Source organism: Salminus brasiliensis, chromosome 4 (assembly GCF_030463535.1).
Source record: "Salminus brasiliensis chromosome 4, fSalBra1.hap2, whole genome shotgun sequence".
Classification (NCBI taxonomy): domain Eukaryota; kingdom Metazoa; phylum Chordata; class Actinopteri; order Characiformes; family Bryconidae; genus Salminus; species Salminus brasiliensis.
The window spans coordinates 28,941,961-28,969,087 of NC_132881.1; the positions used below are offsets into that span (position 1 = coordinate 28,941,961).

At 42.0% G+C, this 27,127-nt stretch overlaps 2 protein-coding genes across 2 annotated transcripts in view; one reads left to right on the forward strand and one right to left on the reverse strand.

The window, feature by feature from the left end:
- Nucleotides 1–1,034: 1,034 nt before the first annotated feature.
- On the reverse strand, nucleotides 1,035–4,060 carry znf503 (zinc finger protein 503). The gene is made up of 2 exons (XM_072676900.1): nucleotides 3,423–4,060; nucleotides 1,035–2,981 (listed from the first exon to the last, which is right to left on the reverse strand). The coding sequence occupies exons 1-2, from the start codon at nucleotides 3,663–3,665 to the stop codon at nucleotides 1,554–1,556; spliced, it is 1,671 nt and encodes a 556-aa protein (XP_072533001.1). The 5' UTR covers nucleotides 3,666–4,060; the 3' UTR covers nucleotides 1,035–1,553.
- Nucleotides 4,061–8,485: 4,425 nt separating this feature from the next.
- The window catches only part of lrmda (leucine rich melanocyte differentiation associated), a 283,091-nt gene continuing 264,449 nt past the window's right edge, over nucleotides 8,486–27,127 (forward strand). Inside the window, exons 1-2 of the mRNA XM_072676901.1 lie at nucleotides 8,486–8,720; nucleotides 9,739–9,839. Coding sequence (XP_072533002.1) covers nucleotides 8,679–8,720; nucleotides 9,739–9,839 — 143 coding nt within the window. The 5' untranslated portion in view covers nucleotides 8,486–8,678. The remainder of the gene's footprint in view (nucleotides 8,721–9,738; nucleotides 9,840–27,127) is intronic.

Consider the following 27,127-nt stretch of genomic DNA (forward strand, 5'->3'; position numbering starts at 1 on the left):
TCACATTAGAGTAGAGTTTTTTTTTGTTTTAAATAGGTAGAAGTGAGCTTTCTCTTAGGGAGTGCCAAACACCTTAAATAAACCTGATGTTTATAAAAGCATTTTGTTTAAGCTTCCGAGACATTAACATTAAAAGCTGAAGGCCACTGGCCAGAGGAGTCAGTGTAAGCTAATAATCAGCCCTACAAGCCAGAGATGGACCCTTACACATTAACCCGACCTCCAAAATAAAACTTTTTAAATCTTGAAAGATCATTTTTACATAAGCAGTAAAATAATTTTCACAACAGCCCGGCCGCAATCAGCCCCTCACAGTGAACACTGCGGCTAATTCACCTCTGCGTTCTCATTAGCTCTAATAAAACAAATCAAATAAGACTAAAATACAGTGGAATAATTCAGAAAGGTCCACAAACCGCTTCAACACAATCGTGTGTTAGTCAGTTGAAAATGAGCGGGAAGACAGCCGTTAAGAGTTATCACAACAGCCTGGAATTTCACAAAATTCCAGTTATGGGCAGTATATTATTATCATTATTATTATTGTTATTATTATTAAGCTTTCAGAAGTAATACTTTATGCATTTGTAGAAATATTGTGCCCAAACAGAATGAGTCAAATAAACTTAGGCTAAATATCTCCACTTATTTCTGCGGAAGGTACAGATGTACTGGCGACTCACGGTGTTTTTGAATATGTCAGGTTTTATATTACAAGACAAATCGCAGTTTTTAAAAAAATATATTTTACTATTAGTGTTATAAAAAAATAGTTTTATACATTTTGACTCATCAGCAAAGTTTGAAATAAATATTTTTGATAGTTTAATATGAAATAATCCGATTTTAGTTCAATAATGTAACCTAACAGGACATTTTATGAGATAATTGCCAAGAATATATCTTTAACGCTTAACTTAAACTAAAAAAAATAAATAAAATAAAATACACCCACATTTAAATCATACCAAACAGAAAATATGGTGCAAAATCACGTGGTGTGTTTCAGTTCAAGGAAAAAAAGGAGGCGAATATGCAACAGAATTGTTTCTTATTTTCCCAGAATACATACAAAAAAATACCAATTCTCTCTCCATGGTATACACCTGAAAAATAACGGCCATTTAAAATTATGCGGACAAATTTGGGATTTAAAAAACAAAAGCAAAACAAAAACAAACAAACGAAAAAAAAACCAAACATGCATGTCAATTATTTCCTTTTCAATGTGACATTAAATAAGAACGTACAATACAATCATAGCAATTTCAAATCAACGTGGAAAACCGCAGAGCCCCTAGTTTTATTAGTACTCTACCGCGGCTCTCACTTTCACCTACTGACTTTAATGCACTTTTGAGTTGCTCTGATATTTTTCCTCTGTATTATTGTCCGCTTTGAGCTGACAGAAATAAATACGGGAGAGGGGAGGAAGTCCACGGATCCAGTCCTTCAGTGGCGCGCTGCTATAAAAGTCTTTATATTTCAATCTTTATAATCTATAAATTTTTTTGAGGGGGGAAAGGGTGTATGGGGGATAAAAAGAGTTTGTTTCACTGGTATCCAAGCGCTGATGCTGTGGTCAGTCTCTGCCCGTAGAGTGCATAGGGGGAGTAATAGGGCCCAGTGGCGGCCGGCACGGGCACGGGGGCTCCGGCTGTGGGGAGTGGACTTTTAGAGTACGGGTGGTAGCGGCTACTCAGTCCCAGTGCGTGGTGAGGGCTCCTGAGCGCGAGCGTCCCGGGACTGCCCGGAGCCCCTGAGGCCGGCATGTGCATGTGGCAGGCCATGGCCGCGGCTGCTGCGGCGCTGGCGAGAGACGACGAGCTCGGGTAGCCGGACATGAGCTTGTCGGCCCCGGTGAACGCCGTGTGCGTCCGCAGGTGACTCAGCAGCTCCTCGGACGAAGAGAAGCGTTTGTCGCACGGCCCGTTCGCAGACACCCAGTTGCACGCATGCGGCAGCGGGTCGTTCGGCAGCACGAAGCCGTAGGGGTAGAGCGCAGCGTGACCACCGAACGACGGCGGCGTGGAGTGCACGGAGTGCAGAGGGTGCGCTGGGTACACCAACGGGTATCCGGACTTGAGGGCCGAGTCGTGCGCGCACGAGGCGCCTGCCGCCGCTGCCGCGCCCGCCAGGTGGCTCGCGCAGTGGTAGCTCAGGCAGTACGGGTCTCTGCACAGGCTCGCCGACATAATGGAAGGGGGTGAGGCGCCGGCCAACGGGCTCGAGCCGGCCTTGCTGCAGCCCAGCGACGTGGCGAGCTGCGCGTTCACGAGTCCGCCGCCGTGCGGCAGGAAAGGTTGCGGGTAGCCCCCGTATGCGCCGGCTAGGCCGCCCGGATACGACATGCCCGCTGGCGGAAGCGGGAACACGGCCTGGCCCGGTTTGTAGGGAGACACTGGCGCCACGAGTCCAGAGCCCAGCACGGAGGAGGCGGAAGAGACGGAGGGGAGAGACGACTGCTCGGACGCGGCCGAGGCTGCGGAGGCCTTGCTCTCCTGCTGCTGGTTCACCTCCACGTTAATCCCCGCGCAGCTCACGCTTATCCTGCTGTGGCTGACGCCCGTGGCCCCGGAGCCGTCCGTGGCGCACGACTTGGCGCACTCGCCCTCTTTCTTCTCTTCCCGCTCGCCCTTGCCGTCCGAGGGCATCGGCGAGGCCGACGTGCTGGAGGTGGGGCTGCCCGTCCTGGGCGTGAATGGCTGGCAGGTGGCGCTCGGCACGCGGAAACCGGACTTGTCCGCGCCCGTCGCGCCTGCTGCTGACTCCTTCTTGTCCGACGGCTTGGAGTACGGCTTGAAGCTTGACTTGTCCTCCGCTCCGATGTCGCTGAGTTTCAGCGGTCCAGACTTGGCCTCCTTGTCACCGGAGCTGCCGGACGACGCCGAGGAGAGCTTGGAGGAGGGCGGGGGGTCCGGCTTGCCGATTTGGGAGCATGTCTGCGCCAGCAGCGCCAGAGGACTTTTCTTGGCATCTAGCTACGAGAGCAGAAACACAAAACACACACACTTCAATACACAAATATATATTTTATACACGAACACACACAACTGCTGACTTCATGTGAAGGCAGTCGGCGCTGGTTTGGGGGAAAATAAACTGCAGCTGGCCTCGCTGAGCTCAGTGCAGCGAGACTGTAGACAAGATACATCCAGAATCCAACCACGGTGCTGTTTCTCTCACACACACTTACTCACATGCACACAAGAAGAGGCGTTTAAAGCGGATGCGGAGTCTTATTAACACGCATCCAGCTCGAGCACTTTAACAGCCTATTCTGCCTTCCCGTTGTGTCTATGGCTCGTTCCCTTCAAGCCCCCACAGCATAAACACGCAGCTATACAGGCTACTGCGGGATGATACAGAGAAAGCACGACGGGGAATGAGGGAAAAAAAACCCCACAACGGGCTGCTCTTACCTCGATCGGGCTGACCGGAGTGGACGGTAAAGGCTGCAGGTACTCCGGGTGCAAAATGTGTCCTGTGCGCGCCGTGAGCATTTTGAGCACCTTGATGGGCAGTCGCTGCGCTTGCCGTAAAGGGTCCGATGGGGGGACGGGGTGGAAGAAAGGCTTGGTGCTGGTATTCCGAGAGCCGCAGCTGTCCCACGCTAGAGCCGAGTTGCCGTGTCGGAGAAGAGTAGCGGAGGGCGATGTGATCATGACCCGCTAGTCGCGCGCTCACTCCTCGGACTCATGAACGCGGCAGTCTTCGCTCTCAGTTTCTCAATAAAAAAAAACCAGAAACAGCAAAAAAACAAACGAAGGAAAAAAATGAAAAGCAATCGTCAGACGGTGTTAATCCGCTGGCAGGAGGAAAGGCTCTCTCTCTCTCTCTCTCTCTATTTTTCTCTCTCTCTCTCTCCGCCGATCCCGGAGCTGCTGCGTCTCTCTCTCCCACCACACGCGTCGCGCGCACTCTCTCGCTGCTCTGCCGCACGTCCGCGCGCTGCTCCTCCCAAGCCGGGAACTGGGAGAAATTTTCACTTCAAAAGCGGCTGAATTAGTGCGAGATTAAAGCCTTTGCCGCCTTCCAATCAAATGGGAGCCCGAGGTGATTGGAGGGTCAAGGGGATGTGACGTGCTCCTCTCGCGCAGCAGCGCCTCAGTGTTTTTGCTTTTGCTTTTTTTCCCACCAGCGCGGGGGAGGAGACAGCGTTTAATACACTGTGTCTTGCGCACGCCGCCGTGTTTACAGCCTTAGTCTCACTGTCCACGCTAGACCGGACTATCCAGATAAACACATTTCTCTACGTCCCATCTCTGTTCACCCACCAGGTCTGAAACTGCAGCGGATCACCTTCTTTCGCCAGTCTTCTAGAAGCTAGAGCTAAATTAACGTCACCATTACACACAACTTATTACAGCAGAGCATACACGAGTAAAACCACGTATGTCGTAATATTGCTAACCGTCGACGTCTTGGACTCGCGCTAATAGTCTGTGTTGTCAGTTTAAGGCACTGTGAACTCGCTGTTTATACCCAATTGCGTATTTTTGAACACCTCCCTCCCGCTTGGTGGATTTGGAAAGAAACTGGACGAGCAACCAGGAGATCAACTGCTTGGTGTTTGAATCCCCCAATCAGGCAGGCGTTGACAGGAACAGACCAATGCAGTGATAGAGGGATGTGAGGGCCTCGTGTTTTCAGTATAATGTACACCGCCCTCCCATTCCCATCCCCACCCCTCCGTCAGCTGTCAATTCTGCTCCACCGCGATCAATCAGCTATTTGTCAGTGGCTGTCAATCCTCCTGTTGATTTATGTCAGCTCTCGTAGCTGATTACAGGCCGCGGGTGACTGAGGAAAGGGCACACGGGGGAAGAAGCACCTTGCTATAGAAGCACTTCATATGAGGGCCACTGTGCTGCTTTATTCACTCGGGAAGGTGCTGATGTAGGAACGGACACGTATGGAAACCAAACCCAACCTGCTCACACTCACAGCATGTCGGACTGTAGTGAGTACTGGAAGGTACCGTTTCTGGCTTTGTTTGCATGGGATTTTAAAAGCGTAACTTTTAAAAAGGATTTTATAAAATACTTTTATTGTTTGAGGGCTAGAATGATTACAATGTTGTTGTACATTTTGCTTTTATATCTATATCTATCTATCTATCTATCTATCTATATATATATATATATACATACATAATGTACATGTGTATAAAATATATGTTTTCAAATAAAAACATATTAAAAAGTTTTTTGGCTGTTGTTTACAGCTGTACTGAAGTCTGTGTCATGTGACCATCTTTGTACAATAAATAGACATGGCTGTATTTCTGTCTTGGTCTCGAGTCTTTAAGGTACATTAACAGCAGGGTCAAACAACGATCAAAGGCCAAACTCCACACCAAGGTGCACACGCCATTACTGCACTTTCACTTGGGCTGATTGTATTTCCACTCCTTCCATTTTTCCCAGTGAAGTTTTCCAGTACGATAAATGACCTCATTTACACTGGTGAGTGGAGGGCATGTGAGTGTAATTGTAAATATTACGTGTATTTGAAAACACTGGGTTGAGACTGTATGAGACTGGAAGACGTACGTTGAAAATGTTTATTTCGCGTACAATAAAAAGCGGGGCGAATAAAGGGAATGGATGCGGTGTGTGAGAGGGTTTTGGTTAAGCAGAGTAAAGAGGCTAATCAGCAGCGAGGCTGCAGCTTTTCATAGCGCTCTGCCTTTCATCTCGCGCTGGATGGAGGCGCTCAATTAAAAGCCTATCGGTTTGGAAGTAAATCAACGCCTATCAAAGTTGTCACATCAAACAAAACGATTATTATTGCAGCCCGCCTCCGCCATTAATCTCCTTCTGCGCTAATCCGCCTGACAGGTCATCGAGGAGAGCAAGAAAACCTGGAGTGGACAGTCAGGGGGCAAGTGTTTAAGTCTTCACTGGTTCGGGGGGAGGAAGCCTGGTCAAATGTGTTTAGGCTGTGAGGATCGGTGACCTCCCTGTAACAGGGTTTTATTTGAGCTTTAAAAGCCGGTGAAGTTGCTGAATGTTGTTCATTACGTTTTTAAGTATAAATTATTATTTACAATAATAAACACACAAATATATGAAGTAAGAATAATACAGCCCAAAAAAGTGTGGATATTATAACCATCTTAACTAAGGCCTTATATTTTCACGCTTATATTGTGGAAAACACCAGCAGTATTTAATAAAAGGGAGCACGACGACTGACTGATTCAATCTAAACGTACATTTCTCAAAAATATATTGTCTTTAACAAATAAATACGCAAATATTAATACATGGACATTTCTCGAAGTTTTTCTTTTCTTTTTTTAACATCAGTTTGTTTTTACCTCTTACAGAGCCCAGAAACAGCATAACGTTTCTAAGCAGTAGAAGCAGTCCGTATTGTCCCCTCCTGTGTCGGGCATTTAAAGTGGAGCTGAGCAGAGAGCTGCAGCTCCGTATGCAAAGCTGCGTGATGGATAACAGGGTGGCTGTTTTGTGCAGGGCCTGTCACTGCGTGACACACTGCGTGAGTTATTAGGGCACAGAAGGGCAACCATAAATTTCCAGCGTCAGGCCAAAACTCTCTTTATTGTCTGCGTGACGAATGGGCTTCTGAAGCAGACACCAAATACTCGGTATTACCCTTAAATGGGAGCACATTTTTCAAGGCCATAATTCACGATATTTAAATAGAAAGTTTTACATGGTTCCGTATATTTCATATCAATGACATGTTTATGAATCACTCCCTCCATCCAAACAGAATTATTTGCAGCGCCGAGGCTCCCCGCACGTGGACTTCAACTGCACGAGAAATAAAGCAGAGGCTCATTTTTCACCTACGCATGTTTTTCAGCCGCACACACACAGAAGAGTTAAAGGTGGACAAAATAATGCGATTACACACTCCTGTTTTATTAATGAGACTGATAAGGATCAGGCAACAGTTCAGCAAATGGCAACGAAAACTATCTACATTATTTTATTTGAAATGAAGCGCTTAAAAGACAGAGCTGTAATACTACTAAAGACAGGTTAAATTAAGTTTGCTGTGACTTTACGGTGATACCCTTTCATTTTTTAATCATTAGGGGGGAAAAAAACCCCACAAACCTAAGGCTGCGTCCCAAAACATACACTACCGCACGATGTAAACACAGAGCCGCAGCGAGTCAGAAGTGCGTTCAAATACAAGTGTGTGGTTTGGGACGCAGGTATACAGTCTGTAGGTTGTAACATGCACCGCGCACAAAAGTACAAGCATCGAGCCTCAACAACAACCCCGGAGAAAGAGACCGCGGCGAACCACTTTACCTGCCCTCACACAGGTTAAGCGCTTCCAGCGGACACAGAGGGAATAAACAGAAGCTTTTAATCAGCGTCCCTTTGTTTAGTTTCAGTGCAACGTTAAGGTATTCAGGAACTTGTCGCTGTCGAGTCGTCCCGGTGTTTTTCAGCTAGTAGAGTAAAGCAGTACAGCACTTTACGGCTGTTGGTTTTCACAGCGCTCGCCTCTCCTGCCTGCCCTCCTGACTTCCGCGTATGGGCGGGGCCATGTGACGCAAGGCGTGACGAAATGCCCGCTGTGGCGCGCTCACATAAGCAAACCTTACACTGTATAAACTTCATTTACTCTGCAAATGGACCAAATCAACACAAACACGAGACATTATTCATTAAGCAAATCTATAAACACTACTAAAAACTAATAATAACGACTGAATGTGACTTTAGGTGAGTTTTGTTTAAAAAAATGTAGGCTGTCATAAAGATGTTAGAAGAGAACAGTTAAAAACTACGTTAAAAATGAAGTCATGACTTTTTTTTAAATAAATAAAATGTAAAAAATGAGGAACATTTATAGCACTGCTGCTCATCAACTCATCTTAAACGTAGCTAAGTCCATTGACGTATTACTGTGCTGTCCATAATATTCATATGTGAAAACAGTTACACAACTGTAAACAGAAGCTTAAACTTATGTTAGTTTCTATTTACACCAGGAAAGACTAGCTACAAAGTAGCTAAAAGCTAACTACTGTCGCTACAAGCTAAGACAAGCCCGTTAACCTTCGACTTTTTTCAAAATGAACAAAGGACAATTTACTGAGCAGCTATATAAACACCCACACCAGTTTGTTAAGTTAATGTGGGTTTTAAGTGAAGGTCCTTCAATGAAGATGTAAGTTAGCTAGCTAGCTATATTTAATTAGTGCACTTCCTTCAGATTGAAATCCATACACTGCCAGGAAACAGTCAGTAACACAGGAAACTTTAAACAGATAGGGAAAGGCTCTCCATGTTCTAGCAACACTGACCAGACTTACAGCAGCTGAAACCAAACTTTACAAACTTCACATACTATGTTGGGCTGCAGTGACCCTCTATAATACTGGCACTACTTTCATTTAGACTCGATTTAGTCAGACTTTCACTGCTCCCTCTCTGCTGTGGACCGAAGAGTGTCTTGTGTAAGAGCTTGAGCAAAGAGAGGTCCCGCTCACACACGCGTGCTTCCTTCTCTGATCAGCTGACTCCAGCATGCGGAAGAGGGCAATTACAATCGTTAGTACTGAGAAAAGCGAGGTAAAAAAGTTGGCAAGAGTGCGACCAAATACGAGTTTCTCTAAGTTGAGCATTCTGACAGTCCGCATCTGACAGTCTGTTTGAGGCTCTCTGACCTGTCGGCGGTGGAGAATGGCACACAGCGAGTCAGTGGCTGTTGTGAATGGGACTCAGGTAAGTGGGCTGAAATGTTCTGCACGTGCGTTTCATACTGATGTAACGCACACGTTACTGCGCGCGCGCCTGTTTGTGTGTGTGTGTGTGTGTGTGTGTGTGTGCGTGTTTGTTTTTTCAGTAGTTTAGAGTTTTCAGTGGTCTCAAGTAGGCGAGTAACGGTGTCATGTGACAAGGGGCGAGTTTTAATACGGTTGGCTGTCCATTATAGGACCATAAAAAACAGAATATCAAAAACCTTGTATTTCCAGTTTTTTTTCCAGTTTTTCACATTTTGCCATAATTAGAAACTGGCAGTAGTTCTTTTTTATTACAATAAATGAACCAATTGAAATACTCCAAAATGACTTATTAAGTCATAAAATCTTTTTACATTGACTTCCTTTGAAAGTTATCTTTAGTCTTCTGTAAAGTTGCTATTCTGGAAAAAAAAAAATACAATTATTCTATTATAAAAAATACAAATAAAGGTTCCTAAATGGTTTTTATATGTAAGGAAAAAATGTAAAGGAACCTTATTATGTTTTTGTAGTTATTATTGCTATTTGTTGCATTTCAGACAGTATATATAAAAAAAAACAAAACACTTGTCTACCATAAAATAATTATTTGCCAGTTATTTAGGCCTTGAAAATATTCCTCCTTATTTACATCTTACTTCTTATTTACAAACAGTTCTTCTTAAGGCACAATAAAAAATGGTTTTCCAGGTAACCGAAAGTTTTTTAAAGCTTATTTGCTTTAAGAGCTGTTTAACTTTTTGAGTTGAATTGAAAAGATATTGTTGATGTTAACTTTGCATGGACTATCAGAGGTGTCAGATTATTTTTTTTATGTTAGTAATCAATATCCATTCATTTTAAAGTTGGAGTAAGCTTTTTATTTTTTATTTTTTATTTATTTATTTTTTTTTTTTTTACAAGTGATTATATAGGGTACACATGAAGAATTGACTCTCTCTCTTTCTTTCTCTCTCTCTCTTTCTCTCTCCCCCGCTACTTTTCCTTCCGAATTTAAGGTGTCCTATATTGGACATGACTGTGAGGTCATTCCAGATTTTCTTTCAGCTGCTTATGGAAGCGTTGCAAGACGACTAGATCTCAGCTTCAACCAACTGAGGTAAGATGCCAGTAATACTACCACAGTGAAAAGCTAATGATGAGCAGATGCATTAAAGAGGTCTAAGGCTAGAAAGTAAAACAGTTCCACACAGTAATCGCACGAGCGTATTTGCTTTGATATTAAGAGGTGAAAAGGTGAAGAGAAACAGGGTGCTGTTATGACAAGTACATAACTTGTTATCTAGGCACTTGGAGGCTCACACTTGGTGTTTCTGTGAACATATATAAAAGGCCCTTGACGTTGATCTTTGTTTGGCACATATGGTTTGGAAGTTCTCTGCGGTACATCCCCTTTTTTCACCCCTTCTGTTTTGTTATTGCTCTGCTATTACACCATCCTGTGGCGAAGTCTTTGGAAATACACTTTTGTTGCATTCATTTCTTTTGAAATTCATGTCACAACAAATTCATGTCTGTGTAATTCCACAACATGCCAAGCGATCACAGCCGTGATATCCACTGTGTTTGTTTAGTTTACCTGGATTTGTTCTTTTATGAAGGAGAACATGTTGTAAAAAAATAACTGTTAAAAAGTGGTGGATCAATGACGTAAACAGGAGACGGCTCAGTGGTTTAAACTGCTCCTGTCTGAAGTTTCTTACAGCCTTGCAGACGGTTTAAGAACATTCAGCTAAATGACAGCAGTGTCACATGATATGAAATATTTGACTCAGTGTATCTGCCGCGTAGGGAGACACATTTTTGCATTAAGTGCAATTTAATATCTGCATTATGTGCATTACGCGGTTTGGAATGTCATCAAGACATCAAAGGGCCTGGGCCACGAAGAGGCATGCTGTGGCTGCATGAAAGGTCTGATCAATAAATGTGACATGTTAATGCCGAGCAAATAGAATAAAAGATTCCTTTGACAGGACATGAAGAAGCACCTTGTGGCAGCTGGGGAGGGGGATGCCATTTCACCAGCAGGACTAGCAAAGTTGATCTGACAACTAAAAGAGAAGAGATGATGGTTATAAGGTGCTTTTGTTTCAGACTTCTTTTCTTGACCTGTCAGGCCTTGAAGGACTCTGAATGGGCCTCTCTTTGTCATGTGAAAATTGTCGTCTTGAGGCAGTTATCTGTGCTGAAAATGTGGATTCTTTCGTTTAATTGATTCGCCTTGCGATCAAGACTGTCAGATTAATAATTGCGAATTCCCGCGCTGCTTCAGTGTTTCATGGAAAAAATGTGCGCTTATCAGTGCATTAATATTCCTAATGAGGCTGCACCAGTAGCTTACCAGCACTGGGTGAAATCTGAGTTTACATTTTATTTGCTGAGGGTACCAGAGGCATGCATTTTTAGGCATAAAAACAGAAGCGTTTTGCATTGTGTGTGCTGGGCACAGTGTGTGCTCACAGTAGTCCTCTTCATTAGCTAGATGAATAGCCAGTGATGATATTATGCTGATGTAGAAGTAGAAAGAGCCAAGACAAAGAAAAATGAGTTTGTGAGAACATGGTTAGTTTGAATTTGTTTCCGGTGGAACCTCACGTCTTAATTTAATGCCACTTAATGGCACTATTTAATGTTGTTGTAATAGCTTTCTCTCCTTAGGAGTTTGTTACTATATATAGCTAATAGAGAGTCCCAGCAAATCTGCTCCACATCCTCAAAAAAACAGAACTCCTAAGGTTAGATGCACTGTTTAACTCGTATTGTGTTCTGCTGTGGTTGTCGTCAAAGCCTGCATACTGGCCAGAACACATCTTGGCTAATAAGGTCAGCAATGCTAAGTACTCTGTTATACCATGCAGTGGCTGACAAACCTGAATGCATGACATTAAACACAATAACAAGAAAGACAAGCACTCTTCTATCCTTCCTACTCAAGGAGAACATAGCCAACCCTAACAATCAAGTCATTGCTTGTAGAGTACAGGGAAGTGACATACCCTGGATCTAAAACACTGTTGTCTCTTCATTAAAAAGCCCAAACGGTTATGTAACAGTTGGGAACACTTTTTGAGGCCTACTTAATGCAAGAAAGGGAGAATATGGAAGCGAGTGGGAATTCATGCTAGGCAAAAAGCTAACCCTATCCTAAGATGCAAGCACAGCTTGCAAAATGGCCACCATGGGTATCTGATCCAAAAGCTAACCCTAGCTGACCAGCTACAAGCTTTTTAGCTAGCTAACTGCACTATGCTGAGAGGACAGCAACAATATCCAGTAAGACAAATAATAGCATTGCTATGGTATGTGATGCTATGCTATGGCTGTTGTGGTGATAAAAAAAACTGTTATTTAGAGCAGAATTCGATAAATTATTTAAAAGCATCATCATAATAGGGGAAACAGCATGTTTTGTTCTAAAGCCATAGGGTTGTAAATGCACAAGAAAAACCTATCTGGGCACTTTTCACCCCGACCAGAATCTCAAACCTCTGGAACCAATGGCACTTTTAACTATTTGTCCCTGAGCCTAAAAGAGCACATTTGAGTTTTCCTTTTGGAGCTAGGCTTTAGGTCAGCATGAAATGTGACTTGCAGTAAGGACAAGCATGTGATCAGAATGAGGGAATGTGGTGTGCAAGCATGCTCTGACCACCTCCTCCCTAAAGTGCAGACAAAAGCCTTATAGTGAAAGGGTAATAGATGGACATCCTGCTCCCTCGCATGAGTTCGCTATTATGAGAAAAACATAAAGACGTGGTTTCGTCTAAGTTTCTTAGTTGTTGCAAGAGCCAAAACATGTTAATGTGCTTTTTTTCAGAAATTGTGTCTATGTCTGTACTGTATAACTGTTTTTTCTTCCTGCTGTGTTAGCAGAGAATATGCTGAGAGAAAGTAACCCTTTAAGTGAGGTCTTGAGGTCTTATGAAAGTGAGGTCTTGAAATGAAAATCAGACAAAATGAGCAGAGAAAGGGCTTGAGGTGATGAAAGTGTGTTCTTCACTGTTTGTGTGCTTCCTGAGGAGAGCGGTGTCAGGGAGTGTTGCTGTTAACATGCATGTGGAATCACATTCAGTTTATCAGAGCTTTTCACATGGTGCTGTTTATCAGGAGGTAACATTGAATCGCACTGATGGTGAAGCAGCACCTGTCCAAGGCCAGAGCGTGGTGAGGTAGCAGATGATTGGCTCCAGAGGTAATCCCAGGATGGGTTTCAGGAGCAACCTGTCATATACGCACAGTCTAGCCATGAACTGTTGTCAGAGTGCCCTGTCCGTCTGTGGACGTGCGCGACACTGGAGGTTATTGGATGCTGGAGACAAAGGAGATCTTATTGTCCTGTCTAGTCTTCCCCATATGAGCTGCAAACAGGATGCACCTCAGTCATCCTGAGGTATGAGGCAGCCATGATCTCCCTTCACTAGTGTCACTTCATGTCGTCGGGGCTTGACAACCACTCTGTCATCAGAGCTGGCTTGTATTACCTGCTCAGATATGAGCCATGACCAACAGTCAGATCGGAGGATCATCCATGCTTGGGAGATTCTCCCTATAGCATTTTGTTTCTGTGTTCTGGTACTTCTGATGAGTTTTGTGTTCACTGGCTACCGCAGTGCAGTCCTCTGAATATCACCTTTTAGATTAAATAACATTTGAGAAAACAGTCTCTAAGGAGTCTATATTGTATCTGAAACCATAGCTGTCTTCAGAATCCAAATTCCTATTAGAGAAAGAGTCACACTTATACATTTTGTACAGTCTTTAAAAACAGGTTATTTAAGGGTTCAACAACTAAAAGAACTCTTTGGACTCTTAAATGGTTCATTGCTTGGTTAAACTCTTGTAGATGGCTCGATATAGAACCTAGGTTCTAAAATAGCAACAAAATGTGTCCCACAGTCAAACAAAAACCCTTTCATAACTATATAAAGCATTTTTCTCTTAGAGTGTACTCTTTTATTAAGGTTTAAAAAGTATATTGACACTTCACTTAAGTAAATGTAGTGTGTAAATAAATACAAATAATGCTAATAATATTTCTAATGCTAATATTATAATAATCTTGGAATTGTAATTTAGCTGGGCCATAAGTATTTATTTACAGTAAAATGTTTTTATTTTGTCATTGTCTAATATAGCTAATAAACACTGGACATAAACACCCATTCTGCATCCAGAGCTTCATTTGTTTGGAGCAGACAAATCTATGTGGTTCAGAAATTTAGTGTGGTTTTACTTGCCTAATGACTGAATGCTGGGCCACCATTTTGAATAAGCACTCCAATTCAGCTCAGAGGTTTAAATAAGGTCTATTTATTATTTCGGCCCTTTTATTATTTAAAAACTAAACAATCAAGACTTTTGCCCATTGCCATGTATTAACAGATATGGACTTTGCAAAAGTCAGAGTCCAGCGTCTGTTAGCAACGTTACTATCTTTGGAAACACACATCAGATCGCACACAGTACTAACTGAATTACTCTTGCTCAAGTATTTTTCACATCTGTCATGTTCATTGCTCTGTATGGTCAGTATATAACAAACACTATGTCGTGAATGGTGAATGAGTTATCGAGTGAACCTTTCACAACACAGAGCATGAAGTGATTTTCCCTTCAGTGTGGAGTTCAACTGATTTTAAAGGCCTGCTTTACTTATCCTCTTGCAGCAGAAGATGTTCCACATTAAGCTTTAATACAGCATACCCACCTGTGTGGTGGGTTCTTCTCTGGTGCCAGGCTTTTTGCATTTTAATGGCTAATCAAGTATGCTAACTTGCATTTTTCAAATTGAAGTGCTTAAAATGTTGCCGGTCTGTCACAGTGAGATATGATCACAGCCATGTGATAAAAGGAAGGGAGCATACAAAGTGTGGTGCCTGGGTACAGTGAGAAATGAAATAAAACTGTGTATGGACCGTCAGCAGTGTCGTTTTATATTCCTATCTAAAGCACATTATAGTATTACTCTGCAGCTCATGCCTCACTCAACTGTCTCTCTTCATTCGTCATGGGTTAGACTGTATCTTTCAAGCCCCCACATGTCAACACCAGAAGGCTCCTGTTAATTGACAAATGAGAGTCAGCGACATGAAGTGCTCCCTCTACATCAGAGCTAGGTGGAGTCTCCTATTTGATGGGGCTATTATTGGCATGAGCCAGTAAGAGGCATCACTCTGTGGCGAAATGAGAAGTGACAATGGAAGAAGGGGCTGTCATTGTCTTGCGGGTGTGTTCAATCTGCGGCGATGCCAGTATGCAGATAAAACGTCAGTTAAAAGAGTATGAGGGGGGAAAAACTGTCGGAATGAAGTCTTCAAATCACTTAGCTCAGAGAGGGAGTGGAAATTGATGCTCGTGCAGAAATGAGAATTTTCCATATCTGATCTATCAAGCTTATTTAGGGCTAATATTTGGGAGCAGCCTTCACTGTCTGCTTTGTATTAGGAAATATGCAATGTTCTTTAAGCCTAACTGGCTTATAAGACAGCATCTTCTGGTGTGAATGAAATATATGCATTTTCATTTGGAACACGGCTCTTGTAAATCAACTATGCGATGATAAAACCCCATTTAATTTCTCGGAACAAATTTGTACCACAGCAATTCCTTCAAGGAGTGATGAGCTGAGGGGAGGGTTATAATAATACAAGGGAATGCTTTTAGACACATTGTTTTTGACATGTTTGTTGCTTGCTGTTTCACTAATGGAAAATTTGAATGTGTTTTGTTTGTGGTTGTGGTGCTTCTTTTGTACCATCGTTTAAGACATGACCGGGTTATGTTGAAAGAAATTGTACTGAAATCGCAGCAAAACAACAAGACATTAAAAGAATCTGAAAAACCTGAAAAAAGGGTTTACCCAGAGGTCACAGAATACATAAATACTTTGTTTTCTTGTAGTTACAAAGGTGTTCCAAAGGGTTAGCTGAGCAATGCCATAGAAGAACCACTTTTGGTTCCAAAACCAGAACCATGTTTGTAAAAGAGAAGCCTGGGGGTAGAGATCCTCATAGTTAAAAACCTTCACTTGATGGAAAGGTTCACACATGATCTAAGGAAACCAAAAGTGGTTATTCTATGGCATTGCTCAAAGAGCCCTTTGTAGCACCTTTTATTTCAGTATTTATTATCAGTAGATATCATTTTCTAAGCTCATGTGTATCTTTTTCATAATTGAACATTAGAACATGTATTGGTATTACTATATGTTAAGCCCAAAACCACATGCTCAGATGAAAGGCCCAATCAGACTCTTCTGGCATTTTTCAGCTGACTAGCTGCCATTAGAATAAAATTGGAAAAAAATATATTTTTGGCAGCTGAACTGGGATGTCATCCTGTAGGCAGAGACTCAAAATGTAAAAAAATTGGATGGCTAGTATCACTCAGTATAGCTAGTTGTCCTAAACACATCACAAAAACGGCCTTTTCTGCATGCCAATTATTTTTATCCAGCTGTTTTGACAATTCTTGCTAAACGCTTCCTAAACTTGATATTAAGACTTCCAAACCATACAGCAATGTCGAAAACAAGAAGGATCGCTACCACACTGACAAACTCTGTAAAATGTTCATGCTGACTCGCTTTTAGCTTTCTGAGCGAGTACGGTTGTTGATTGCCTTTTGTACAAACAACCTCAACATTTTCGATAAAACTCTTATATAGCTTATCAACTATTAATGTCTCTAAACACTTATAAGAGGTATCAGTATTGACTGTTTTATTGCGAAGATTAAAAGGTAAAACAGGTTCCTCAGGACTAAGCATAAATTCCATGGTTTTATCCACATTAATCACCTGTCCGCTGGACCTGCACCATCGTTCCAAGAATGATGCTCCATTAAAATAATTGCCTCCGTCTCCATTCTGGTGAAACAGTCCAACCAATGCCATATCATCTGTACAATTAACTAACAAATCATATTTGTCCTGTATTCATTTGTGTGGATTGAAAAAAGTAGATAATAAAGGACATCCCTGTGGGGCACCTGATCTCATTAGAGAAATGTCCTGTAACAGATACTCTGTGTGGGATTGATTAGAAGGTGCAAGATCCAGTGAACGAAACTTCTATTTGCATTCAGGTCCAGAAGAATATAGTCTGCATAGTGTAAAAAAGGGGAACTAAAATCTAGAAATAAAATGCGTGCCTAGGTTTTACTCCCTTGTAAATGTTTGGCCACCATATAAACCTTGGGGAGAGTTGCATCCCCCTTTCTCCTTGCATGTTTTATAAGCACACTGTAGGGGAGTCCAGGTTTTGAGTGGCCTGGCTATAGAAGATGTCAAATGGTTACTTACAACTCCATGCATTTAGCCAGTACTGATAACAGGGCCACAGGTCGAAAGTCATTTAAAGCTTTAGCCCCCGGTTTCTTTTCTAGGGGAATAATAGTCAATACCTTCCATGATCTGGCCTCTGTAGAGACGTCTAATAAAAAGTGAACACCATGTATCTCTGCTTGTTTATCTAACTCTCATTACAAATAGACCTGCCCTCTGTGTGCTCCAGGCAGAGTAAAATGCTATTGATGTGTACTGCTTTTGTGGTCTGTGTGCCAAAACAGACTGTCCAGTCTACAAGGGGAAAATCATCCCACCAAGCCCCACCAAATTAATTTTGAAAACTTCTCACAGGCAAGTCATGCACTCTCTGTTTTGGTAAGATGACAGTGTTTTATCTGATGAAACATACTGGAGCCAAACCGCAGCAATGTGGTCTTCATTTGGAGCTCACTCCATCTTGCTGACAGGAGTGAAAACACAGGTATCAATACACCAACTTACTGTAGTGTAATGTTTCTTTAACCAGACACCCCTGTCCTACAGTAGATTGAGCTCTAATGTATACTCTCTGAAAGCTGGAATGACACTAGTTACACTAGTTACCTGTAACACTAGTTACACTAGTTACCTGTAGAGTCCCTGTAGAGAAGCTTTGGCAATAGAATAGGACTCTCTAGAGATAAACATGAACCTATTGGCACCATGCCTAATGACAGTTATGGGCTAGAGGGCTATAAAACCCCCCAGCATTGAGCTGTGCAGCAGTGGAAAGGTGTTCTCTGGAATGATGGTGCTGGGATACGTCTGGGATGAGTTGGGGAGTTGGGGATGAGGTAGAGTGGTAATCACCCAACATCCAGACTTCATAAAGGCTCTTGTTACTAAATGCAATCAAACTCTTACAGCAATGCTCTAAATGCTGTTCCTGGATAGTAGAGACAGGATATAATCTTTTTTAACACCATTGATTTCAGAAGAAAAAAATAATAAGCAGGTGTCATAATAACTTTGTCATATTTGAAGATATGATGGACAAGGTTTTTTTTGTGTGTTTGACAGTCATAATTCATTCCAGCATCTATTATATCTCTAAATTAAACAGACTGGTTTTGTGATCGTGCTTTAAAGGTGCCATAAAATACTATTATTGAGTTTTTTTAAGCCGTTCTCTGATTTCTAAATAGAATATATGACTTTGGCCAGGGTGAAAAAATGCCCAGGTGCAGTTTTACATGCCCAATTAAGACCCTTTACAAGAATACAACAGGCTGTTTTTCCGTTTATGGTTGGCTCATGAATAATTTGATTAGCTCTGCTCTGATTGGCTGGGTTACAGCAAGACACAGTGAATGCTCACACTGAATCAACATGTCTGGACACAACAAGCATTGTGTGTAGATTTTTTTTAGTAATTATTCCTGCCAACTTAAGCTTTTAGCTTAATATGGAGACCTGCATGCTTCTGATGAACATATTAGGGAAAAATATGTCTCAGAGAACTAACTACAACAGTAACGAATGCAGCATGTTCTTGGGACGTTTCTATCGTAGACTATGTTAGGAACACTGGTATATGCAAATTTTGGCGGTGTAAATATGAATGTTTTGCCTCCCTCTTTTGCTCATGCAGAATTTGCATTTGAATGAGGACACATGATTTGTCTCTTCTATGTACTGAGGTCTCATTATTCAATTAGGCCAAGGTAAACAGTTTTCTGCTCTAGTGCTCCTTTAAGACTATTATATATGAAGTACCTCCATTCTGATTGGCTGCCTGAAGTGTGCTGCAGTGGTGGACATACAGTGTGTAAATAAAGTGTAAATTAAAATAAAAAGTGGATTTAAAAGCTGCTTAGTTTCCATATGGGTACTATGTGGACTAAAGAGTGAAGTTTTATTGTTAATATATCAGAAATGCAAGAAAATACCTGGACCCTAGGTTTATTATTCAGTTATTCCAAATGCAGAAACTATTGTAAATTATTTGATAACCCTAACTTTAGCAGGCTACTGCTTATGTTATTGATGATGTTTATGATGTTAATTAACACAGTAATATCATTATGGAAGTGGTGAAATGTGGGCTTACGCTTACGAGTCTAAGGGGTTAAGTAATATGGCTAATGGTTCAAGTTAGGACAACCTAAGTAATTTGGCTAAGAGTTTAAAGTCTGTGTCCTAGTATTATCACAAACATTCTGCAGTCAGATGCAAAAACCTCCTCAGTCTATGTATGCTTTTATATTTATATGGAGCTCTAGAGAAGTAGGTCTTATCCTGCCAACTCCATCTCAGTGGTATAGTTCCCTCCAACAATATGGCATAAATCACGGTTTTATTGTTACAATGCAACAAAAGACCCCCGATGGCAAAAGAATTATCTTTAAATCACTGTCAGCATTTCCATCAGCCAAAATATCCTTCCAAAGCTACTGTACTCTGCTCCCAGCACTTCTTACACTGTCGGTGTCCAATGGAACCAAACATCTTTATGTTCTCTTTTTGTTCAAATTAAATATATATCGGGTATGGATGCCATTCCCTTTATAACTGCATCCCGTTTTTATTGTATATCCCAAGACTGATGGTGCGCCTGTGACACAGTGATTTACAGGCGTTCAGTTTTCTGTGGCAGGGCTTTAGAGGGGAGAGCTGACATGCAGCCAACACTTTGGAGGGGTAGAATAAAAGCTGACGTTTTATTGGCTTTAAGGAAGAGAGAATAGGAAGGCCAGTCACACACAGGAGAGAGTAATAGTTTCTGTGCTTTATGCTTCTCGGCCCTGCCAGCTGTCAGAGAGCCCCTCAAAATGGGGGGAAAATTTATTGGCTATTATTTAGAAACATGTCAGTGGTAATGACTACAGCTATGATTTCAATTATCACCCACTAAATATAGCTTAATTCACTGTTTTGCTGGACCTAATGAGTGAGTCTGACATCATTTTTCAAAAATTCGATACCGTGCCATTTTAATATTTTATGTTGACCACTGGTTTAATTTCCCCCCTCTGCATTTGGCATTGAGGAAGGGCTTGGTCCCTCAAGGGTTGTTGTACCGTCAGCGTTATGTAGTTCAAAGTCTTCCCAGGGATATATTTTTTCCATTGACAGAAATCCAATTAGTTTTAGTACACAGTCTGGCTGAATAAAACGGCTCTTAAAATCTACAATATGTTTCCTTAGCGCTTTAGCAGAGCACAGAGCCCAGTGATGGATTTTTACAGCCTGACCTGATCAGGCCGCATTATACTCGCTCCCTTTGTTTGACATGTTTAGAAACAAACTATTTAGACATCCGTCTTCTTCCAATAGCAAAAGTGGCCCATCAATATTGCATGAATTTTTACAGTTAGCGGTAAGCTTCGCGTAGGCGTACACATGTTTAAACATCCTTTAAATACTAGGCACTTAATCCGTAAACGTTGACTTAACAGTGTGTAAATGAATAAAACCAGATGAGATGTTTATTTCGTAGGTGACACGTTTAGTATATGTAGTGTATTCTGCACTGTATTGCCTGCGCCATGCCCGTTTCTTTCTGAACTAGTGCTTTGACTGGCACTGTGGTTGCTTGCACCATCAGAGGCGCGAGGTTTAAATATGTGTTACTGTGTGGATCATTTCCAGCTTACGTCTCCTATCATGCAAGTCATCACGCTGATTAATGATGTAAGCAACTGGGAGGTATGGAACTTATTAGTACTTTTGAAGCGAAGAGGGTCTGCCATTCTTTAACTTCCCCTGGACTGTTCCCAAAGGGAGGGAGAAAAAAAGGTTAGCAGTTTGGAAATGGAACAAAGGAGTTTCCCCCTCAGTATTGCCCTCTGTATATGCTTGCTTCATGACACTCTGTCTCCCACAGCCTCTCCTGGAGAGACGGCTGTGAAAAGTGAAGACAGATACACAGGCTTTATCGTGCCAAGACTTGAGAGGATGATTGTAGCTCCTTCCCCATGTTTTGAAATTTGGGCGCAATTTCTCCAGCGGGCGATATGATAAATGTTGACGCTGTGCGAATTTATCCCACCGCCATAAAACATGCTATGAAGCCTGTCATTAGGAATTTACTCCTCCAAACACTCATCATTATTAGAAAATATCTACGAGAACATTTTGAGTATAGATGGTGCCCAGAATAATAAGTCAGGCCTCAGTGTTTTGACTGCTGTTAAGCAGTGGTGTGCCACCTGGAGAGTGATGAACTAGACGGTACTGTCCAAGTTGCTTGCTTTGCAGACCTGCACCGGCCCAGAGAGGAGCACATTTTTCCCCCCTGTGCACCAAGACCATAGAGAGTTTAAACAGCTGCTGCAGATTTTGAGCACAGCTGCAACACATTTCCCCTGCACATTTCAGCGTCACTCACTGCCTTTTCATAGCCGCAGCGCACAACTGCTATTACTGTCCTTAAAAACACTGTCTTCATATACTGTACTGAATTAGGGACCAAAAATGCAGTGCTTATACATTAGCTGCGCTTGGACCGGTTTACCCCTTCATTCACTATAACTGACTGCAAAGTGAACTGACCAGGGAAAGACTATAGAATATCCAAAAGATTTATAGTGGACAATTCAAACAATGCTACAAAATGGCTCACACACTATTTGACTGTATTTTTCGAATGGAGCATTTACAAATTCAGCAGTAGTACAATTCCAGAAGTAGAAGTGACTGTCACAGCCTTCGGTAATTGTTTTATGTGTTTATGACTGACATTAGATGGCCTTACTTAAATTGGCCCATAAAAAGACGCTGCTATGCTGTTAATCAGGGACATTATGTTGGTTGCCACCAAAGCATTATTTACATTTACAATCAAGGCATTTGGCTGATGCTCCTATCCAGACCAACTTACAATTGATGATATTACACAGGTCTTGCCTTATTGGGAAAACAAACCCATGTCTACCGATGCAATATGAATGTATTGGGGCACCTGCTCGTGCATTGTTTCTTCAAGAGAATCAAACAGGCTTTCTAGTAGATTTTGAAGCATTGTTGTGAGGATCTGGTTGCATTCAGTGACGAGTATTAGTGAGTTTTTTATATTGGATGATTGCCACCTCACCTCATCCCCAACTCATGCCAAAAGTATTGTATGGGGCACCATCATTCCAGAGAACACAGTTCCACTGCCCCACAGCTCAATGTGGAGGAGGGGGCTTTATACCCCTCTAGCCTCTGCCTGGCATTAGGCATGGTGCCAATAGGTTCATGATTATCTGCTCCAGAGTCCTATTTTATTGCCAGTACTTTTCTACAGGACTAGCTGTGTGTATGCATTTGCACATCCGTGTCAGCAATGGGCCTGACTTATCCGAATGTATTCTAACAACCATTTGGATATAAAGTGTATAATATATTTGATACTATTTTTGAGAATGAAATCTCAAGGTGTGTGCAGTGAGCCAAATGTTCCTGACCATGAACATATATCTCATGACATAATTATTCGCTAACTATGATAAAATGTACAAAAAGTAAAAATAATTAAATAAATAAACCAAACAACAACTTTGAAACAGTTACTTTGCAACTCAGTCATTTTAAACATAGCTTTGAAGGCCATGTCGGTTGTAAACAAATACAACACTGCTAGTTAGCACAGCGGCTACCAATCACACAGTGTTTCCTGGTGAAAAACAATGGATTTGAACTAGTACACGAGTATAGATGGAAATGCCTTGTAATCTGTATTTTGGCACAGCGAACCATGGGGTAACCATCCAAATTTGTATGGTAAAACTGTGATACTCTGACAACCCTAGCTGACTATGGTAAGCTTTCACATCCCCAAATCTTTATGTTTTATTGTTGTTTTTTTTCAGGGAAAAATAATTTGCTCCTGTCCTGTGGATTTCTGTCTTAACTGCTAGTCTTGTAAATTGACAGTTTGTTGTTTGTTGTGTCTTGTGCATGGACTGTGTATATTTAGTAAGTGGGTCTTATTTACCTCTCTGCTCTGTGTCTCATTGTCCAGACATTTGGTGATGTTTAAGGCACTCTTCTCCCCCTGGCAATAACGCTGCTTTTGTGTTTGAGAGAGCAGTTGTTTTTTATGTCTGGGCCAGAGGGGTCTTCAGAGCTCATCTCGTAACTGAGGGAGAGTGGAAGGCTTCAAAACGCCTGGCACTGGAGGAGGAGCAAAAGGAGGAGGACGAAGAGGCACTGGGATATCCTCATGAGCATGCTCTTCACAGACAGACAGCCTGGGCTGCATTCGTCTGATCTGAGAAGCGTTTGTGTGTCAATAAGATGAAAGGCTTTCAGGTGAAATCCCTTTACTGGACTCTGCTGTAGGAGGCCTCATTGGCACTTAAGTAAAGGAGGAAATTTCACAGACCAGCTACATGGAGTGTCTGTTTCTGTTTGTGCTGGCTTTACAGAGCAGCGCATATTCATAGTTTGACGTGTACAGTCCACTCATCTCTTTAGACAGAGCCCCTTTTTAACGCTGTCCTTTAACGCGGTATCAAGTTTTTACAGCTAGCTGAGAAGACAAGAGGAACTAAAAGTCTTTCCAAATTTCATTTCTAGTGGAATTTGTAGCTTGTCTTTGGACATAAAGGAACGAAGGCACCATCTAAAGGCCAACTAGACTGATGTCTGCTTTTGAAAAAAGCCCCAGCACTCGTTTTAGATCTTGCTTTTTTGAATTTTACAAAGACGTTTTGTGATGGTTGACTTAATATCATCAAAATGTTCCATAGGCTTTCACAAAGACTGAGACTGCCATGACGGAGCCACACATCTGCCTCTGGCCCATGAAATACAACTCTCTACCGCTGTCTTCTTCGGCATTAAGACTTTAGATGACGTGATGAGGTCTTCTAATTCCGCAAATTGAAAGCTTTGAATCTGTATCTGAAAACATGGTCTTTGGGAATAGATTTATTTTTTTAGTTGCTAACTTGCTTGTTGCGAACACAAAATTCCTTCAGTAACACACTGCCCAGAAGTCTGCTAATGGAAAAGAGCATGTCCTACTGGCTGTGGTCGGAGCCCATGAAAGTGTGTCTCTTTCTTTGAATAGAGTCACTGTGCTCTGCCCCTGATAAGAGCATGCTGAGGACATTATGAGCTGAAAGCCTGTTACCCGTTCAGGGCGGGGGGAATTAGGTGTTTTGACCCTGTGTTTGGGTTCAAGCGCAGTGGCAGTCTTCAGAAGGAGCAGAGCTGGCTGCTTAGTGGGCTTGTGTTCTGCACTCTCTCCTCACCCTTAATTTGCTTTTAGCATGCCTGTCAATCAGAGAGAGCGGTACATGTGGTCTTTATTGGCCTGCGTCGTGTGGATCCGACAGGGAGTTTTATTCAGTATGCAAGAAGAAAAAAGAATCACTTCAGGATTTATCGCAAGCGTTTTCCCCGAAATAATTCCGCGAGGCGTTCCAAGTCAAAGTCGGCCATTTTCGCGCAAGTCTTCATACTGTTGCCACACATGTATTGTCTCTGTCCAATGTGCCAGAGATATAAATAACACACCGCTCCTCTGTGTAGAGACAGTCACAACCAGTTGGCTGTGTGTTGCAGGCGTGGATCCTTCCATAGCCCAGGCAGGCAGTTTAAATTAATTATTAGTTTTATAGCAGCCCCTCAGGCCGTGCTGAGGCAGCTGAGCCCTAAAGGGGGCTAATCCGGCCCTCCTTTACAGAAAATCAATGCTGGCCTTTGGTGTTGGCATGCCATCCGGGTAGGGGGGACACATGTCAGATAACTCCTGATTTTTTCATGAGGTGTGTTTTGAAGTTGTAAAACCAATGGGAGGTAGCTGGAGGTGCTGAAAATGAAAGGAATATCCAGAAGCTGTGAAAGGACGGCCCAATTTCTCATGAGGGGTCAGACAAGTGTTCACGAAATATGAACTGAATGGAGAAAAGAATGCAAAATGCTTTTTAAAATACATTTTCAAATACCTTTAAGAAATATAGTGCTTTTTTGTAGTACCTAAGGTATCCTCATAATGATAAGTCAGTATAATTGAAAAAGTACAAGTTTGAATTACGTGTTTACTCAGTGTAATTGAATCTCTCGTCTTAACTATGAATGTGATGTTATTCATGTAACTTCTTTTAGAATTAGTTGATAATAATCATGAATAAAGAGTCTGGCAGTTGATTCATTAATTCATTTTCTCTGTTTACTACTGCCTTTTTGCACTGTTCCAATACTGTACCTTATTTGTTCCATACCTGCATCTTATACTCTCTAGCTCTGTTTGCTCATTTGCACATCAGTTGCACTTCATTCTTATGTTCGCTATTTTGCACTTCTGGTTAGATGCTAACTGCATTTCCTTGGCTTGTACTTGTAGTTTCTTACAAGTTAGTTTCTTCTCTGACAAATTTGAATATATTATCTAATCTAATTGAAGAGTCAGATTATTCATCATGTTTAAAGTTGAAAGATGCCCAGAGTTAAATGCTTAGATTTGAGTTAAATGCTTAGATCTATTCATTTCAGCCACAGCTTGATTATTCTATGTTTACCTCCATTTACTATATTCATTACATGTAGATATATACTGTGTCAGTTCAGAACTTTTTGCTTTCATAAATTAGGTAAAGTGGGTCATCAGTTTATATACAATATATATATATATATATATATATATATATATATATATATATATATATATATATATGTATTCCAAGATGTTAACTCTGAATTGATTAGCTGAACTGATCTGAGCTGGCAAGTCAGAAAGGATTGATTTCTAAAAATGATGCATTCATAGAGCAGTTGTTGATTAGGCCTTAGTTTTTGGATTTCCATTCAATGTTTCTGGTCTAAGTTACTAAAATAATATTTCATGCGTATTCCGAATGTGCTGAAACACAGCGCAGCTTTCTCTGAGTCTCCTCTTTGCACTGGCTGAGGGGTTAAGATCAAAAGGTGTAGAGGACTAGAGGGCTCAAAGGTTTTTCTTGAGCCTGTCACTCACAAAATCTTTGGAGCAGGCCTGCACAGAGGAGCCTTTAGTATGCTGTCCATGGCCTGTGATGGAGCCCTCTGTCATAAGTTCATGATAAATGATTTGGTACATGGCTGGAAGACTCACTTTTTATATAAAGGCATCGGAGCATTTTATGTGGGGGTGATCTTTGACCATACATACTGTAGTCACCAGTGAGCTTTCATTTTTGTATCACTTCCTTCACAAAGGTTGGAGTCAAAACCACCTGATTGAGGTGGACAGACACCAAGCTGGAGAATTACACGAAGCTCAGTGCCTCCCCTCTGGTCTGAGCCCGGGGTTTCTGGTGTACGAGGTTTACAATTTTTTTCCTCACGCTCCTCCACTGCCATGCTGAAAGCTTTTTGGCTGCAGCTCCTGTGGAGGTGCTGTTATCCTGTGGACGCATGCGGTGGATGTTTCTCTCAGCAGCCCAGCGAGAGGCCTCTCATTATCTCAGGGGAAGCCCTCCAGCACATCTGAGGGGGAGAATCCTCTTAAATCCCCAAAGAGGACGCACAGCACAAGCACCCCACCCCCTCCCCCTTCTCCAGCTCGCTCATTGCCCTCCCTTCCCACAGGCTTTCTCAAATCTTGGACACCTCCAGCATCTGTAATATAGGACCACCATCTCCACATGCCTTCTTGGTCCAGGACATATCTTCTCCCATGTAGAGCAGAAAGGAAAGATTGAGGCAGAAGGATTGTTGGCAGGCCAAGGATTTGGTGGCAGTTTCTTTTCCCTTCATAATTTTATAACCCATAAAAAAAAGCCCTCAGTGGTTGGATTATTAACCACTTGTCACAAAAAACGTACAGCTGTAGAAAAGCAACACTTTTGATGACTTAATGCCTAAAAAAGTGACCACATGGTTTTGCTGGGGACCCTTTTTGTTAGCTGTCTAAGACAGTATGCAGGCTTTATCCAAGTGGAGGCTTTCTGCAGATCTAAACAAGGTTCTTTTGTTTTTAGATATGAAGACAAATATCATTGCCCGCCCTTGTTCATTCACATTATTATTCGGTGCTTTCTTCATGGCGGAATGCGAGAAATTGATGAATTATTTCCATCACAGTGAATCCATCTTTCAGCCAGCGCAGTGAATAATAGAGTAATGTGACAAATGCCCAAAAAAAC